General features: G+C 35.8%; 1 protein-coding gene across 4 annotated transcripts in view; it reads right to left on the bottom strand.

Annotated features, from left to right (window-relative positions):
* The window catches only part of myo9aa (myosin IXAa), a 184030-nt gene that overhangs the window by 45200 nt on the left and 120525 nt on the right, over positions 1-18305 (bottom strand). For 2 of the 4 annotated variants that reach the window (XM_079598577.1, XM_079598575.1), the window contains exons 14-24: positions 17181-17376; positions 15279-15392; positions 14072-14182; positions 12290-12356; positions 8012-8131; positions 7895-7934; positions 6584-6706; positions 3864-3944; positions 3651-3761; positions 517-642; positions 222-371 (exon numbers count right to left, since the gene is read on the bottom strand). In XM_079598577.1, coding sequence (XP_079454703.1) covers positions 222-371; positions 517-642; positions 3651-3761; positions 3864-3944; positions 6584-6706; positions 7895-7934; positions 8012-8131; positions 12290-12356; positions 14072-14182; positions 15279-15392; positions 17181-17376 — 1239 coding nt within the window. The remainder of the gene's footprint in view (positions 1-221; positions 372-516; positions 643-3650; positions 3762-3863; positions 3945-6583; positions 6707-7894; positions 7935-8011; positions 8132-12289; positions 12357-14071; positions 14183-15278; positions 15393-17180; positions 17377-18305) is intronic. The other 2 variants (XM_079598576.1, XM_079598578.1) reach the window with 1 other exon arrangement.

Below are 18305 nucleotides of genomic sequence, written 5' to 3' on the forward strand. Positions count from 1 at the left end.
TTCCAGGCTAAAGATTATCAGGATAATGATTTTATCACCATTGAACAAAATAAATAAAAATCTTTTAAAACTACAAAAAATACATTCCCAATAAAAAAAAATAAAAAAAAAACACAACTTTTATTTAATCAACTAAAATAGCAATAGCACTCCTGATATTTCCAGGCTTTCCGTTTAAAACATTCCTGTCCCAAAAGAAAGGTGAGTGTGTAAGCCTGTACCTGTATCTGGCCAGCCGCCCGTCTCATCCTGATGAAGTGGTTTCTCTCTAGAAGAGCTCTGAAGCGCCGCTGAAGAGTGACGATCCGACGCAGAACCTCCTGATGGAGCAGATCCTGCAGTCGCTGACGCTCAACTTCACGGAGAAACACCTGACACACACACACACACACGCGTCACACGCATGCAATACTGGACATTTACAACCAGGCCAGCCATGAATGGACAGTATGTGTCATCCAAAAGGCATCAGAAAAAGTTACACAGTAGGAATTTAATTAAGTCCTTTAATCGTACCATGGTTCGGCCCACTTGAAAGCCTTCGGGAGTGAGGTCCACCTGGCTCAGGTACCGTCTGATGGGTTCCTCGCGGGCCGGGTTGGTTCCCTCAGGTAACAGCACATGGAAGTGGCGAACAAAATCCTGGAGGGCATAAAACAGATTTTTACGCCACCATAACCAATCTATTTCTTTGATGGCGCACACACACACACACACTTTGTGAAGTGTCCAGGAAGTGACATTTCTCATTAAGGCCTGCAAGCGCAGAACACTAGCATCACTGTGATGGTATGAAGTCTCCCGGGGGTGGACAGTCTGGGATGCCGATGTGTGTGTGTGTGTATGCAATTATTCCTGGCCACTTTTATTGCAGACTATAGAGAGAGAGACTCTGTGAAGTCAGATAACTACACCAGTTCATATCTCACAGGAAGTACTGGAGTTCAACATGTTTAATAAAGGTTATATACGGGTAACACTGTACAATACGGTTCATTAGTTAACATGAACTAAGACTGAACAATACTTCTACAGCATTTATTCTCCTTAGATAATATTAATTTTAACATTTACTAATACATTATTAAAATCAAAGGTTGTGTTTGTTAACATTAGTTAATGCACTGTGAACTAACATGAACAAACAATGAACAGCTTTTTTTGTATTAACTAACATTATTATTATTATTATTAACTAAACTAAATGCTTGTTGTTAGTTAATACATTATCTAATGCACCTTATTGTAAAGTGTTACCGGTTATACTTTACTGCATATGAACCCTGGTTCTGGTTTCATTTGTAATATCAAACATAGTATTTAAAAAAATATTTTTAATTTTTCTTATCATATGGGCAAAGTAATGCACACAGACCCTCAAGTCCCACCATTGTACCCGATATAAACAATAGTAATAGTAAGACAAACACTATGAATTATTAAAAAGAGCCTAACTGCCAGTCATGAGGGTATAAACACATTATATTTGTATAACTGCATGATAGATAGATAGATAGATAGATAGATAGATAGATAGATAGATAGATAGATAGATAGATAGATAGATAGATAGATAGATAGATAGATAGATAGATAGATAGATAGATAGATAGATAGATAGATAGATAGATAGATAGATAGATTTAATGCCATGTCAGCATCTAAGGCTATTTTCATGGCAAAAATTTAATTACAAAAATACAAATATCATATAAATACAATAAAACCAAGAAAACAAAGACAAGTCATTATAATTTTTTTTTTTTTTTTTTTAAGTAACATGATATATAAAAAAAATCCAAACCCTTTTCAGTCAAAATCTTACTAAATAAGTCCTTAAGTGAAATAACTTCATAAAAGAGGTTTCTGCTTGTATTATATCCAGGACAGTCCAGTGTTTTTCAGACGGCAGAAAAGGCCAAAACAACACATTCATCCCCAGACGGCCACACCCAGGACAGGAAATGACAACGGGAAATAATGATTTCAACTTCTGAACTCAAAAAAAAAAGAAAAAAAAAAAAGGATAAGGAATCAAAAATTAAGTTTGGAGGAAAGAAGTACTTTTTTTTTTTTTCTACCCCTGTGGTGAAAATCCAGTCATGTTGTTTATATGACTCTGTGGGGTTTTTAATATGCTTTAAGACAAACCATGTGCCAACATTCAGAAGTCGACACCATTGCTGAGTATATTCTCTTTAAAACTAAAGACAGTCTCAGTCTTTTATGATGTTTTTAATCATAAACTACATGCTTTTCTCCACTGACTTTCTATGATATTCAGAGTGTTTCTAATGATGATGATTAGAAGGGCATCTGACTCTGAGATGGTGAACGGGAACATGGTGTGTGTGTAACACGGGCAACACATTATTAGCGGTTTAATAACATAGTCAAGCAAAAAGCTAGTCATTAATTACCGTTATGTGCCTGACGTACATAAAACTCACTACCATTCGACTTGTAGACGATCCTGTATTAGTCGCTATTCCTCTTATTCTTCGAAATCAGTTTCTGGTTCAAACATATATGTCTGAATTAAACCAATATTGTCACTGTGTAGCGTTTACTATAGTAAAGTTGAGCGAGTGGATCAGGTAATCTGAGCACCTGTGAGTGAGTGGAGGCGGGGCTAATTTGAATATTCATGAGTCCGCGTATACTAAATGAGGCAAGGGTGTCGAGTTACATTCAAAGCATGAAGAAATTATTTTCACAGGAAGAAGCATTTAAATATGTAATTTAGATTATCAAACATGAGTTTTAATAGATAAAATTATTGACTACAGCGGGACTAAGAAATTAATACTTTTTTTTTTAACAAGGATGCATTCAATTTGTAATCACCATGGGAAAATCTCAGAGCAAAACTGGGAATTGTGAAAAATATGATACACCGGTGTTATTCCAGACGAGAAGTTCATCTATCTATCATCTTTTTACTCTTTTAATTAATTTTCATACTGTATCATATATCTCTTTTAATTCCTTTTATAATGGTTTTAATTTTCCTTGCTTTTATTGTGTGATTATTTTAATTAATTTCTGTGTAAACATTTTGAATTGCCATAGTGTATGAAATGTGCTATATAAATAATAAATTTAATTACATTTAAACATTTGATTTATTTTGGACTTCAAAGAATCATCAAAATGTAGCATGTATCCACAAAACCTTGAGCAGCACAACCATTTACAACATTGATAATAATCAGAAATGTTACTTGAGCACCAAATAAGCATATTTATGATTTATGAAGGATCATGTGACACTGAAAATATTGTGAAATAATGGCTGCTAAAAAGTCAGGTTTGCCATCACACGACTAAATTACATTTGAAAATATATTTAAAAAAAGGAAAACAGTTTATTTTGTATATTTTACAATTATATACAATATACAAAACAATGATATTAATATAAAAAAATATATATTACTCTTTTTACTGTATTTTTAATCAAATAAATGCAGCCTCAGTGAGCAGAAGAGACTTCTTTCAAAAACATAAAACTCTTTATCCCACACCATCATATTTTTAGACTCAGGCTTGCGATTTAAGTGTTTGTTTAGAAGAGATCAGTGTGTGTGTGTGTGTGTGTGTGTGTGTGTGTGTGTGTGTGTGTGTGTGTGTGTGTGTATCAGTCTCACCTGAAAAGTGTACTTGATACTGTATCCAGATTGTCGGATGCGCACGGTCTCCAGCATGCCGGTGTAGCGCAGCTGTCTCAGCACCAGGACGTCATTGAAACGCAGAGGCAGCTGGAAACCAGCAAGGACACGTCAAACAGAAAAAACAGAAATGCATGTAATGTTTACACGAGATATGATTGAAATACGATGCATTCACGTCGACGCACACACCTTCTCTGAATTTGATCGTATGCACTTCACAAAGTACGGCTCTGATTGGCCAAGCGTCTCCATCAGCTTGTTGAGAGAGGCCTTAAATGGAGCAAAACACCAAAAATAAATAAATAAATAAATAAATAAGCAGAATTTCTGGAAATCAGCAGCACGTCACGGATCAAACCCCCAAAAATACAAATTGATATGCTGAAAAAATGATAATGAAGCCCGATCTCAGAATAGCATGGTATTGAATATGGCAATGTTAGTGTATTTGGTCTTCGTGGATTATATTTATGCTGTTGTTGTTGATTATTGCTAATAGATACACAGACACACAGTTGTGAGCATGTAAGATATGCTGCTGCTGAATAAATAGACATATAGAAATGCCGTAGCAGATCGAGGCAGGTGGAGGATCTGATAGCATTGCAGGATTATAATTAAAGCTGAAGATTTTTTTATTATTATATTCACTGAAACCGACACTATAGAGACTTTAGGCCACGCCCCCACCGGGGGGGAAACAATCCAACCATCTCCATTGACTTTGCATTGCGAGAGGCTGCATCCTTGTCATTTCTTGCTTCTAACTAAAGACAGAAAAATGCCTAAAAGCTGCTGTGTGACAAAGTGTACAGCAAACAAGCTAAAAAAAAAACAGAAATACGTTTTTATAAGCTGTCGACCCCAAAAAACGAGTGTTTAAGGACTTAAAAGTGGATCAGGCAGTTGAGACAGAGCGTAACGTGTCTCATTACTCTGAGAACTAACGTACGCCGCTGAAGGAGAACGTCATCGGCAACACAGGATCGCTTATCTTAAAGAAATATAATATATAAAACTGACATTTGGATATTTGACTCACCAGTGACCAAATGTTTAACTTACTGCACACGTAACTGTATTTTTAGTGCATACTGAGTGTCAGGATCCCACAATTTAACCATTCGCTCCAGCCTGATCCACTTTTAAATCCTTAAACGCTCGTTTTTTGGGGTCGACAACAAATAAAAACGTATCTCTGTGTTTCTTAGCTTGTTTGCTGTACAGCTCGTCGCACAGCAGCTTTTAGGCATTTTTCTGTCTTTAGTTAGAAGCAAGAAATTACAAGGAGGAGCCTCTTGCAATGCAAAGTCAATAGAGACGGTTGGATTGTGTGCGTGAGAATGTGTCCATGCTTGTGTCCGTCTATACAGAGGACAGGAGGAAAGCAGCTATTTTGGTGGTCAGGAATTCACTCTCCCTTCCCAAAGTGACATCTGCACAGAACAGGAAGTGAGGTCATCCACACATTAGTGCAGGCCTTGTGCCAGACGCCCCAGAACGGCAGAGCGAGTGAACGTTACAGTTCTCTGTCCCAGTCTGAGAACGCAATTCTGTCACACAATGCTGCTTTTTACTGCACAACTACACACACTTTTTGTCACAAGGGGTTTGATTTTTTTTTTTTTAAGTAACAGATTTCAACATTTCAGTTTATGCATTTAGCATTTCTACTTTTTGTAGATTTTACTTTATTTTTACTGTGTCTTGTCCTAGACTTTCAATATGAAACTATTTTTATTTATTTATTTAATCAGGGACAGTACACATTAATAGTACATAAAAATATGTAAAATGCACCAGATTTAGCCAACACTGGCAAATTTTCATCTGTGACAATACTATGACAATCCATAATACATTTATATGTTTTAAATTATGATTATATTATGCCAGACGCCCCAGAACTGGCAGATCTCAGTCCCAGTCTGAGATATGGGATGGAAATGTAATTCTGTCACAAGCGGTTTGATTTTTTTTAAAGAAAAAGATTTTAACATTTCTGTTTTTAAATTTACATGTATTAATTTAGCATATGCAATTTTTTTTTAGTTACATAAATGTTTTCTTAAAACTATTTTGGAAATACTCAAATGTTGACAACTGTATATTTATCTGGGTTTTTTTTCACTTTTTTTTTACCGTTTCTTATAATAATAATAATTCTTGACCCAGACTTTAAATCCTAAACTATGAAAATCCATAATAAATGTATGTTTAAAATTATGATTATGTAAACAAAGACAAATATCACTTTCCATTCTGACAAAAAAATAAAACAGGGGATTGTTTTATCATTATACTAATTGATGTTAAACTCCACATTTCCAATTATCGTGAAGTTAGACATGGAAAAGGGTAGGGTTATTTTAGGTTTAGTGTAACTGTGTTACTATGGTTACCAATGTTTATAGTAGCGGACTAATTTCGAACTGTAATCAAACTGACTGGAACTACCTGTGCATTAAACTGTTTTACTGCACACCTTCCAGCCAATCAGAATCGAGTATTTAAACAGCCCGTGGTATAAAGAAAAACAAAGGATTTAGCCATTTTATTTCAGACATCTTTAAAAAATTAAAAATATATAAAAAAAGTCACCACAAAATGTATGTTGCTTTGAGATGCGGTGGGAATTCTGTTCACGTTTATGGTGGTTCAGAAATAAAATGTTAAATGTAATGAATCATAGACTTTAACAAGCCGTTGTTTTTTCTAGTGGAACCAAAAACAAAAGACTTTGGAAAGAAGACAGAGCAAATAAAAGTGTTATTGCATCAAAGACAGACATGATGTCATTAATTTGGGTTTTTACTGGGCTGTACAGGGTGGAAATTACAGCATAGTTACACAACACCACAGACATGATTCAGTTTGCTGACATTACGAGAGAAAGCGTGAGATCTGACCTGGAACTGGGCACTGATGCTCGGGGGTTTCTTCTTCTTGTGGAGGTGCAGCAGGGACTTGGTGATGCGGTCGTGTAACGTCAGGTTACTCAGGTACTTCAGAGACTTGACATCCAGAAAGTGCTGTACACACACACACACACACACACACACACACGGTCGGATCAGGTAAAGAGATATCTGAAATCTATCAGCATTTACAGAACCTCATGTTGTGCCAAACCCATTTGAACATTCATGGAACACAAAAGGAGATTGTGTGAAGATTTCAAAAAGTCAATTCTGTAAATGGCGATTGAAAATATGGTTCATTAAAAAAAATTAAAAATAAAGCCTACATGACCAGTTTTTACAGTGAGTGAAGCTGTCAAGCTCCAGAAAGGACAAAACATTAATAATATGGTGCAATATTCCAAGTCTATTGCAAGGCCATATGAACAGGAAAACACAACATAAAAAAAATATATATATATTAGGCAACTAGTGCATTAGCATTTTTGGACATTCAACACGACGGCGTAAATTTGGTGGACAGTTTGCTAAATATCTCTCTTTATGTTTTACAAAAAATAATCACACTGAATCAAAACAACAACACAACACATTAACAAAACACAAGACAAAAGACAACAAGACAAAACAAGAAAACACAAAATACAAGACAACAACATAACAAGACAAGACAAAAGACAACAAGACAAAACAAGAAAACACAAAACAACAACACAATATCACAACAAAACAACAACAACAGGACAACACAAGACAACAACATAACACAAAAGACAACATAACACAACAAAACACAACAAGACAACATACCACAAGACAACACAAAAGAGAACAACATAACACAACAACACAAGACAACAACATACCACAAGACAACACAAAAGAGAACAACATAACAGAACAAAACACAACACAACAACATAACACAAGACAACAACACAACACCATAACACAAAAGACAACAACATAACACAACAAAACACAACAACAAGACAACAACATAACACAAGACAACACAACACCATAACACAAAAGACAACAACGTAACACAACACAAGACAACAACATAACACAACAAAACACAACACAACAAAGACAACAACACAACACAACAACATAACACAACAACACAAGACAACAACACAACACAACAACAAGACAACAACAACAACACAAAACACCACAACATAATATCAGAACAACAAAAACACTAGGTTTGGACAACATGAGTAGATCACAACAGAATTGTCATGAAGTGCTTTTAAATCAAATCCACAAAGCATGTTATGGGATTCACACCTTAGGGAGACTGGGCTTCATCTTATAGTTCTTATTTCTCCTGAAACAGAAAAGGCAGCATTAACAACAGTGGTTAAGATATTCGTCTCGTGCATGAGGAGATCTGCAGGGTCTCACATGAGGATGCCGTGGGCTCGCTCCAGGAGTTTACTGCTAGTGGAGTTCAGGAAGATCCCGTCCTCCTCGCTGAAGGACCCGATGGAGGACAGGCGGCTCGGCCTCCCGTTCCACACCTCTCTGACAGCACAAAAACATGCATGTTACACACACACACACACACACACAACAGCTCTAACTCAGAGTCTAATCTCACACTACACAACCATGTTAACTGGTGCGTTTTGCTGGATTTTCTTCACATAGTAGCAAAATAGACTTAAAGGAATACTTCACCGATTAGCATTAAACTTTGTATCTATCAGTAGAAACTAGTATTTTCGAATGACCGTGCTTCCCTCCTTCATGTCCCCCTGAGATGAGAGATTTCTGTATTGTGTGTGTGTGGCCACCAGAGCGCTTTACATTCACCCATTCACTCACTCATTCATACACCGACGGCAATAATTTCACATTTCTACTACATAAATGACCCAATTTAAATACACATTCATCTTTCCAGCGGTGAAGTATCCCTTTAAAATCCGTCATTTATGGCCATACAGACTAAAGAAATATGAAGAAAAAAACACTGTAAAAGGTCTACTTTTGTATGCGTTACACTTACAATCAAAACATACACACAACAACATCTCAAACTTCTTGACAATTCCTCAAACTGCATTGAATGCAAAACCATGTTAATGAAAGATCCGACTTCAGATGATTGAAGACTGAGTCTGGTTTCTCCATTCGGTCACTGATGGAGTTTTAGTTCCTCGCCACCGTCGCCTTTTTGGCTTGCTTAGTTGTGGACACTTAATATTCAATGATATTACTGATCTGTCTGCATTGACACCATTATATGAGAACTGAACTGAGCTGGACAATGACATAACCGTTTTACACCAGAAATGAACCATCACTGAGCTTACTTAAGCTGAACTATGACACTATTTTCTTCTAGAAACAAACTTTGTCGCATTATTTTCCTGTTATCACTGTAAAGCTGCTTTGAATCGATCTGTATTGTAACAAGCGCTATAGAAATAAATAAAGGTGACTTGATTTGATGTAATTGGAAACTCTGACACTTAACGGGTTTCAACGGCATTATGGTTTCAGTTTCATGCAACTTTCTGCTTTTTGTTTAGATGATTTCTTGCTATACGACTCAGTAAGTTGCAGTTACCAAAGCAAGCAGCGAATGTTGCCTTTCATAGTCTTTCAACATCATCTCTCAACATCCCTTTAACTTGTGAGCTGCACACACGCTGTAAAAAAATCAGCGTGATTTTAACGGTAAAAGACTGTAAAAATGCTACAGTGAAAAACTGTTAATTGGCTATCAGAAAGTTTCTGTACAATATATGATGAATAACTGTGATAGATCTACTGTAACCATACATGTAATGTCATTTTACAGTAAAATACCGTTAAATTTACAGTTTTTGGAAGTCAAAAAATAGGCATTTTTTAAAATGTCATGCGTTACCATGAGGGTGTATATTAGTATAAACTTTCTCAGCTTGTTGTAAAGCTGCTTGTGATGAGCTTTGATGCATCATGTGACTCTCATCACCACTGTGATTGGTTGTTGTCAGTTGTTGTATTACAATGGCACCAAACAAGTATTAGTACTTCAATAGGTCGGTAAACTAACATAATATTAGATAATGAAAAAAAATTTTTTTTACGGTAAATCTAAGTTACATCTGTAAAACCTAAAATGTTGCTACCGTATTTTTTACGGTAAATTTCTGGCTACCGTTTTTTTACCGTAAATGTACCAAAACATTTTTTTTACAGTAAAGCACATAAACGGCAAGCTCTACTCAGTAAATCTGACTGAATGCATACAAGTAAAGAAGTTTACAGTGACTATTCCATGTTGATTCATTGTAAATGTGGCTCAGCTGCAATATTCCTTCTACAGGAGATCACTGAAGCATGTGGTCATGAACCGTGGGGAGCGATTACCCATCAGCCTCGGATCTGTCCTCCAAATGAGCAAATATCTCCGCTCTGACATCACACGGGAAGCAGCTGCTGTTTCCTGGGGTTTTGTGGTCTCTTCGTAACCCAAAAAGTGTGTGGGGTTGCGAAACAGATTAGGGGGACTTTACAGAGCAACAAAAGAGCTGTTGTGAGCTCGCTCGGCTCTTGCCACTTGCTCTGGATATCAGGACTAATCTCAGAGCCATGCGGTCATTAATACAGCATGAAGTCGGGAAGACCGTGGCTCATCCACACACACCGAGAACTTAACAAGCCATGCGATTCCGGACCAGAGGCTCTTCGGACACGCTTTATTTACCGTGCAGAGAAAAAAGAAAAATTTGTCAGGATAATACAGTGGGGAATTCAGAAACCTGGCTACTTACAGCGGAATCAAATAATATGCCGGTTCTCCAGAGAAATATGTGACTCTGGACCACAAAACAAGTCACATGGGTCAATTTTAAAAAAAAATAATGTACAAGTCATCTGGAAGCTGGATAAATAAGCTTTCCATTGATGTATTGTTTGTTAGGATAGGACAATATTCGGCCGAGATATGAATATTAGAAAATCTGGAATCTGAGGGTGTAAAAAAATGGAAACATTGAGAAAATCTCCTTTAAAGTTGTGCATTTATGTTCACGATTGTGCTGCATTCACTCACAAAAATACATGTTTTATATATTTACGGTAGGAAATTTACTAAATATTTTCATGGAACATGATCTTTACTTAATATCCTAATGATTTTTGGCATAAAAGAAAAATCGATTCGAAAAATCGAATGAGCAAACTGAGCTTTCTACTAGTATCTCCACACTTTACTATCCTTTCACGATAAGAACTGTTTCTTCAATCATCCAGAATAGACAATATTACAAATATTTTCAATGAAAGGGTTTGTAACCCCCAAATATTAACATGACCCAGTGAAAGAGGCTATGCAATATAAAGACACCTACATATTAACATGTGTTCAGACCCATTTACACTGGGGGAAAAACAGTATCAAGTGTGATATAACCAGTAGTGAACCATGACTCTGTAACCTGGAAATACCATCTAGCTGTCAATGGAACAAAATAAAACACATATTTACATGTGAAAATTCGATCTTCAATTCCCACGCTATTTATGGATTTAATGTCACAGAAAGCAACAGATATGAGCTGCATTTTATTGATCATCACCTAACATTTCAAAATCAAAGTAAATTCAACATAAGAGAGAGCGGCAGCCCTGGTAAGATCATTTTGTTTCTTTACTTTTAATGAAGATTATTGTGTGTTAAAGCGTCTGCGACTGACTTTCACTTTGATTTGCGATAGTTTGCACGTTGGCTTGACGCTTGATGAATAGATCATCTGCGGTGATACGTGTTGCAGCGCGCCGTCATATCTGACTATAACATATATAGCCAGTAACACGCTTTCAAAATAACACGCTTATCATTTGCTTTAAATAAAAAACAGACTGTAAAAAATGCGCTAGACATGGCACTTTAAAAACCTTTTATTTGTAGTTCGATTACGGATATTTCACGTCATGTTCGAAAGCATATTCGAATATCGAATAAAAAGTGACAGCCCTAGTGAACACATTTTTTGAACACAAAATGAAATGTGAACGCATCAAAAATAAAACATGTAAAAAAAAAAATTTTTACAACCACTATTGATTTGCAATCATTTATACAGTACAAACATGTTTAAAGGGATACTTCACCGCTGGAAAGATGAATGTGTATTTAAATTGGGTCATTTATGTAGTAGAAATGTGAAATTATTTTAGAAGTTGGTGCCGTCTAGACTGAGAAAAGCCAGAATTTATTTTTGGCTCATGTGGATGAAAGACAACAACTCCCAGAATGCACTTGCCTCACTGCCCTATGAGGCCACTCCGCCTCGTCGAAGCCACGCCTACCGGTTACAGAGACCGGTATCAGGAGCAATGATACAACTAGGCTACTAGTCGACTCGAAACTGAAAAGACGCCCCCTATGGGAGAGTTGAAAACATGCGGGATCGCTCCTACTACTGGCTGTAGTCTCGAGCCTCTGGCCAGAAAAGCCTCTGATGATGATGATGATGACGCTAAATTATGATTTTTGTGTCATCAGTTTTTTTCCAGACACACAATACAGAAATCTCTCGTCTCAGGGGGACATGAAGGAGGGAAGCACGGTCATTCGAAAATACTAGTTTCTACTGACAGATACAAAGCTTAATGCTAATCGGTGAAAGGGGCCACTGTACCTGTGACAGGACAGAGGTCAGAGGTCAGAGGTGAAGCTCTTACCGTTGATTTATTGTGTTGCTTCCCTGCAGATCAGAGAGAGGAGTGCGAGGGTTCCTCCGGTTCACACCTGAAACACATCACAAACCTGTACAACCAGACTGATCCCAGACACACGGGTCACATGGGAAAAGAGTGACAGGTTATGAGAGGACTGTGTAATGGTTTCTCATGAGAATAACAGGACGTGATTTTGATTAATTCACTGCTGGTGATTAAATGAAACGTATGAACATTCAATTAGAGGTGAATTACTTGAAACATGCTTCTGTGAAACACACACACACACACTCACTTGTTTACTTGGGTATCTAAATGGGGACATTCAATAGACGTAACGTTTTTCTATACTCAACAAACTGTATATTGTATCCGCTTACTTACACTAACCCTACCCATCTCACCAAACTTTCTATATTTTTACATTTTCATAAAAACAACAACTTTAATTTCTTTCTTTTTATAGAGACGTCCCTAAAGGTGCCCCCCTAATTTTGGTCACTTCTGGGTACAAATTTGTCCCAAAAATATTGTTAAGTAGGCGCGCACGCTCTCTTTCCAACTAAAGCTGGGTGATATATTGAAAATATACCATATATGTAATATATACCAAAATATAGCAATTTTTGGGTGGCAATTAAATACCGGTAAGCAACATTACAGTCACTTTAATTAGCTTTTTTTTCTCAGTGAGTCAAGTTTTTTATTTTCTCCTTGAGAGCGATTGCGCGGTTCAAATGAAATATGAACGAACCAAAAACAGGATGTGATGTCACAAGATGCGACCCTAAAAAGCACAGAGTGCTCAAGCTAAACCTGCTGACTCGTTTACAGATTATATAAGCTCTTTATGGACTCTCATCTGGTCAAAATACCACCAAATGTCCAGACATACGCATGTATCCCAGCATTGCTTTGGATGTTCGGTAAGTTCCGTCACACCATAAAAGCCTTTTTTTGTGTGTGTGGTTTTGTATCTTTAGGTTTGACAGTGTGAACGCTAAGCGAACCAGGACTAAATGTATCATTTTCTTTTTTGGTCCAGACTAAAATAACCGAACTACAAGCGTGAACAAATGCATTTCAATTTGAATCAAATATTGAGTGTCTATGGACATGCTACATGCTCATTTTGAAATGAGTAAATAGAATATATAGAATAGTTTTTCACGTATATCACCCAGCTCTAAGCTAACTACAGGATTGAATTACGAAGGAATGTTTCAAGCAGGAAGAAATAATACATCTTTTTTTTTTTGGTAACACTATTTTACAGTGTCCTTGTTACATATACTTACCATAGTAATGAAAGAAAATTATAAATAATTACATTCAACTAACCCTCAACCAAACCCTATAGTAAGTACATGTAGTCGCTTAATATTACTCAGTACTTAAATATATAATAATTACACTAACACCTTAAAATAAAGGGTTACACTTTATTTTAAGGTGTCATTGTTACAGTGTAGTTATATATTTAAGTACTGAGTAATAGTAAGCAACTACATGTACTTACTATAGGGTTTGGTTGAGGGTTAGTTGAATGTAATTATTTATAATTTACTGTTATTACTATGGTAAGTACATATAACATATGTAACAAGGACACTGTAAAATAAAGTGTCACGAAATAAAGTGTAACCAAAACCTAGAATAGTTTTCACGTATATGACCCAGCCCTAACTACAGGATTGAATTACGAAATAATGTTTCTAACAGGAAGAAATTATATATATTTAGTTTTTTTCGTGTTTTGTGTGTATAGTCTATAACCCGAGCTACCTCCATCAAGCAGACCTATCGTGAGCCCGCTGTCCTCGGGGAGCGAGAGGAACGAGTGCACACTTGAGCCGGGGGACAGAGGAGGACTGTCCGAAACACAAGCATGCTGGACTGAACCCAGAGACAGAGTTAGTCAAAGATTACATCATGCAGGAAAACAAGACAGATGCCAGATGGATGAGCAGAGACATGAGGGCTTCAGCGCTGATTTTGTGATTATACAGTCAAACCAACATTTATTCAGACATTAGCACAGTTTATTCACTATAGTTTAGAAAATAGTAATAAAATATGACAAGAACAGAATATTTCACTGGTTTTGTCCATCCTTCTGTTAGACTGTCTCACACATGAATTATGTTGAATATCTGTCAGCTGTTAAATTTAACTACACAATTAGATAATATTTACAGTTTTAGTTCAACAAATTACCAAGCAATGCTTCATTTTGTTCAGTCTGTGGTGTAGAAAGGTCACATTAGCAATTAAAGATAAAACACTGGTCAGGTCAATGTGTCTGAATAATTTTTGGTCCTAAATTTGTATAAATGTTACTGGTAGTCACTGTATGAAAATATTTTGGGTATATATCACAGTTTACTTTATTTTTCTCTCCTCATTTTTACATAAATGAACTATAGTGTCCTGCACACACTAGTAACAAAATCCGTTGGACCACAAAACCAGTCACATGTGTATTTTTTTTAAATTAAGATGTATACATCATATGAAAGCTGAATAAATAAGCTTTCAATTGATGTATGGTTTGTTAGGATAGGACAATATTTGGCCGAGATATCTGAAAATCTGGAATCTGAGGGTGCAAAAAAATCGAAAAATTGAGAAAATCTCCTTTAAAGTTGTGCATTTATGTTCACGATTGTGCTGCATTCACTCACAAAAATACATGTTTTATATATTTACGGTAGGAAATTTACTAAATATCTTCATGGATCATGATCTTTACTTAATATCCTAATGATTTTTGGCATAAAAGAAAAATGGATAATTTTGACCCATACAATGTATAGTTGGCTATCGCCACAGATATACCCGTACGGCTCCAGACTGGTTTTGTTGTCACATATCTGGCGTCTGAATAATTTTAGGTTTGACTGTATGTGTAGCTGAAGAGGTGGTCGGTGCGACATGTCTTGGCTCAGGGTGCGTGGAGTGAGGAGACGAGATGAAGGAAAGGCAGCCTTACTGTTTTTATCCTCTTTGCACCTCTGCAGGATCTCTAAGCTTCTCTGATGCACAGGGTGATGCAGAAAACTAAAGCTATCCACACTTTTCACAACTGGAGCAGCAGCATCATGCCCTTAAGAAGCCAAAACACAACAACACACAAGAAAGAGAGAAGACAGAGAAAAGATTAAATAGGGAGAAATAAGATGTGCTTGTCTACAAGAGTTGTCAGTCATGCTGACTATCAGCATAAAGTTCACATTACACGGACATGATTTTTGGTGTTCACACATCAGATGTGGGCCACAGTGAAATGCAGTGCAAAGGAATCCCATAATGCACTCGCGGTTCAAACTCACCATGTGTGAGGCATCAAAGCATAGATGAACTACTAACGCTTAAACTCGTGATTAAGGAAGAAAGGCACATAGACACTGAAAAGCTGGAGAGCAGGGCAATAGATATCAAGCAGGAGGAGCTGGGCTAACATGGCATGATTCGCTAGCAAACATACATACAAAGTAGCGCTAATATTGCACACTTGCAGAGGTAAGATATATGAACACATTCTTCTACACAATAGCAAAGATTGTTACGCAGATAAATCATGTGACTGATTGACAAAAGATACAGAGCCCTGAAAACAAACAACTCTGTTGTAATGTATGTAACGTTATGCCAAAAAGCAAGACCCTTACAATAACAATTAAAAATATATAAATATATAAATTAATAAAATATCAAATAAAATATCAATTATTATAAAATAATAAAATAAGATAAACATAGTTGACTACTGTATGTGTATATATTGTTGACAAATATATATATATATATATATATATATATATATATATATATATAAATAGATATAGCTGACTACTGTATATACATTATATATATAAATAAAATAAAAAATATATAGATAGATAGATATAGTTGACTACTGTATATACATTATATATAAATAAATAAAAAATATATATATATAGATATAGTTGACTACTGTATGTGTGTATATATATATATATATATATACAGTAGTCAACTATATCTATATATTTTTTATTTATTTATATATAATGTATATACAGTAGTCAACTATATATATATATATATATATATATATATATATTATATATATATATATATATATTTCTCAGTTCGATTCGATTCAATATTTATAATTTTGGATTTTCTCAAGATTTGTATACAAACACTTAAATTACACTTATTTATTTTTATAATAATAAAGTTATATTAAATATAAACATGTACATGGTGGCTGTCATAAAAACTTGCCAGATTTATACAAACATGCATTAAATATTGCAGAACATTAAACATTATAATGAATATGTAATATGGTGCATATATTTAGCAAAATGCTCCTCTTATCTAGCGGACTAACGAGTTTATGGTCACTGGATATGGTTTTTCTGAGGTAAATGTGACATTAGATGACATGTACTGACGTCTTTCTACGGTTGAAACACTGATTGAGCGAATCCATGTGACATGATACAAATTTCGATAAGTTGTACTCTATCTTTTAACACAGTTTCAGACGCTCATTCATGTTTATTTGGCGCTGTAATTGGTATTATTAAGGCGGAAGAGAAGATCATGTGCCAGAGCAATCTCACGCCACCGCGCCAAAACGGTATTTATGTTTTTTAATTAGCTTATGGAAAACAAAGCACAAAGATTATTGTGATTTATTGGATGGGAAGCGCGCTACAATGTCCCGATCATTCATCGACTGAAAACAGGACGACTAGCCTAATCGATTCTTGGGATTTAAAAATCAGTTCGTATAAATGAGAATCGATTAAAATCGAGATTTTTTTACCCAGCCCTAGTAAAACCTACAAGCACATGACCAGGAATAAAGTGCGTGTAAGGGTTTAGCTGGACTCACCGCTGCGTTTGTCCACATGTCTCTTCCCAGCGTCCCTGAAGGCCACCATGGCTCTGAAATAGGCCCTGAGAACGGCCCAGCGGAAGGTGGCCACCGGGTCGATCCCGATCAGCCCACAGATGAAGGCGTTCTTGCTGCTCTTGAGGAGCGCAACGATGTCGGGCCGCATGTGGTCCGTGTTCTTCTCTCTGAAGTCCTGCGGGACAAACACGGTCAGAAAACTCATAGAAACATCAGTGAAGAAAGAGAGCGAGCTCCATATATACAGGTGAAAATATGGTGCAAAAGTTCATTTATTTCAGTAATTCAACTTAAAATGTGAAACTAATATATTATATAGACTCATTACATGTAAAGTGAGATATTTCAAGCCTTTGTTTATAATTTATGGCTTACAGCTTATGAAAACCCCAAATTCAAAATTAGAATATTGTGAAAAAGTTTGCATAAGCTGTAAGCCATAATCATCAAAATTATAACAAATAAAGGCTTGAAATATCTCACTTTGCATGTAATGAGTCTATATAATATATTAGTTTCACCTTTTAAGTTGAATTACTGAAATAAATTAACTTTTGACCGATATTCAAATTTTTCGACTTTCACCTGTATGTGACCCTGGACCACAAAACCAGTCACATGGGTCACAATTTTGAAATTGAATAAATAAGCTTTCCATTGATGTATGGTTTGTTAGGATAGGACAATATTTGGCCGAGATATGACTATTAGAAAATCTGGAATCTGAGGATGCAAAAAAATCAAAACATTGAGAAAATCTCCTTTAAAGTTGTGCATTTATGTTCACGATTGTGCTGCATTCACTCATAAAAATACATGTTTTATATATTTACGGTAGGAAATTTACTAAATATCTTCATGGAACATGATCTTTACTTAATAACCTAATGATTTTTGGCATAAAAGAAAAATGGATAATTTTGACCCATACAATGTATAGTTGGATATTGCCACAGATATACCCGTGCGGCTCCAGACTGGGTTTGTGATCCAGGGTCACACATATACATATATATATATATATATAAACACTGAATCGGCTCTATCACTCATGACGCCAGAGAAACATCAGTGAAGAGAGAGCGAGACTATTATGTAACGCAT

Source organism: Phoxinus phoxinus (genome assembly GCF_949152265.1).
Source record: "Phoxinus phoxinus genome assembly, chromosome: 2".
NCBI classification, from domain to species: domain Eukaryota; kingdom Metazoa; phylum Chordata; class Actinopteri; order Cypriniformes; family Leuciscidae; genus Phoxinus; species Phoxinus phoxinus.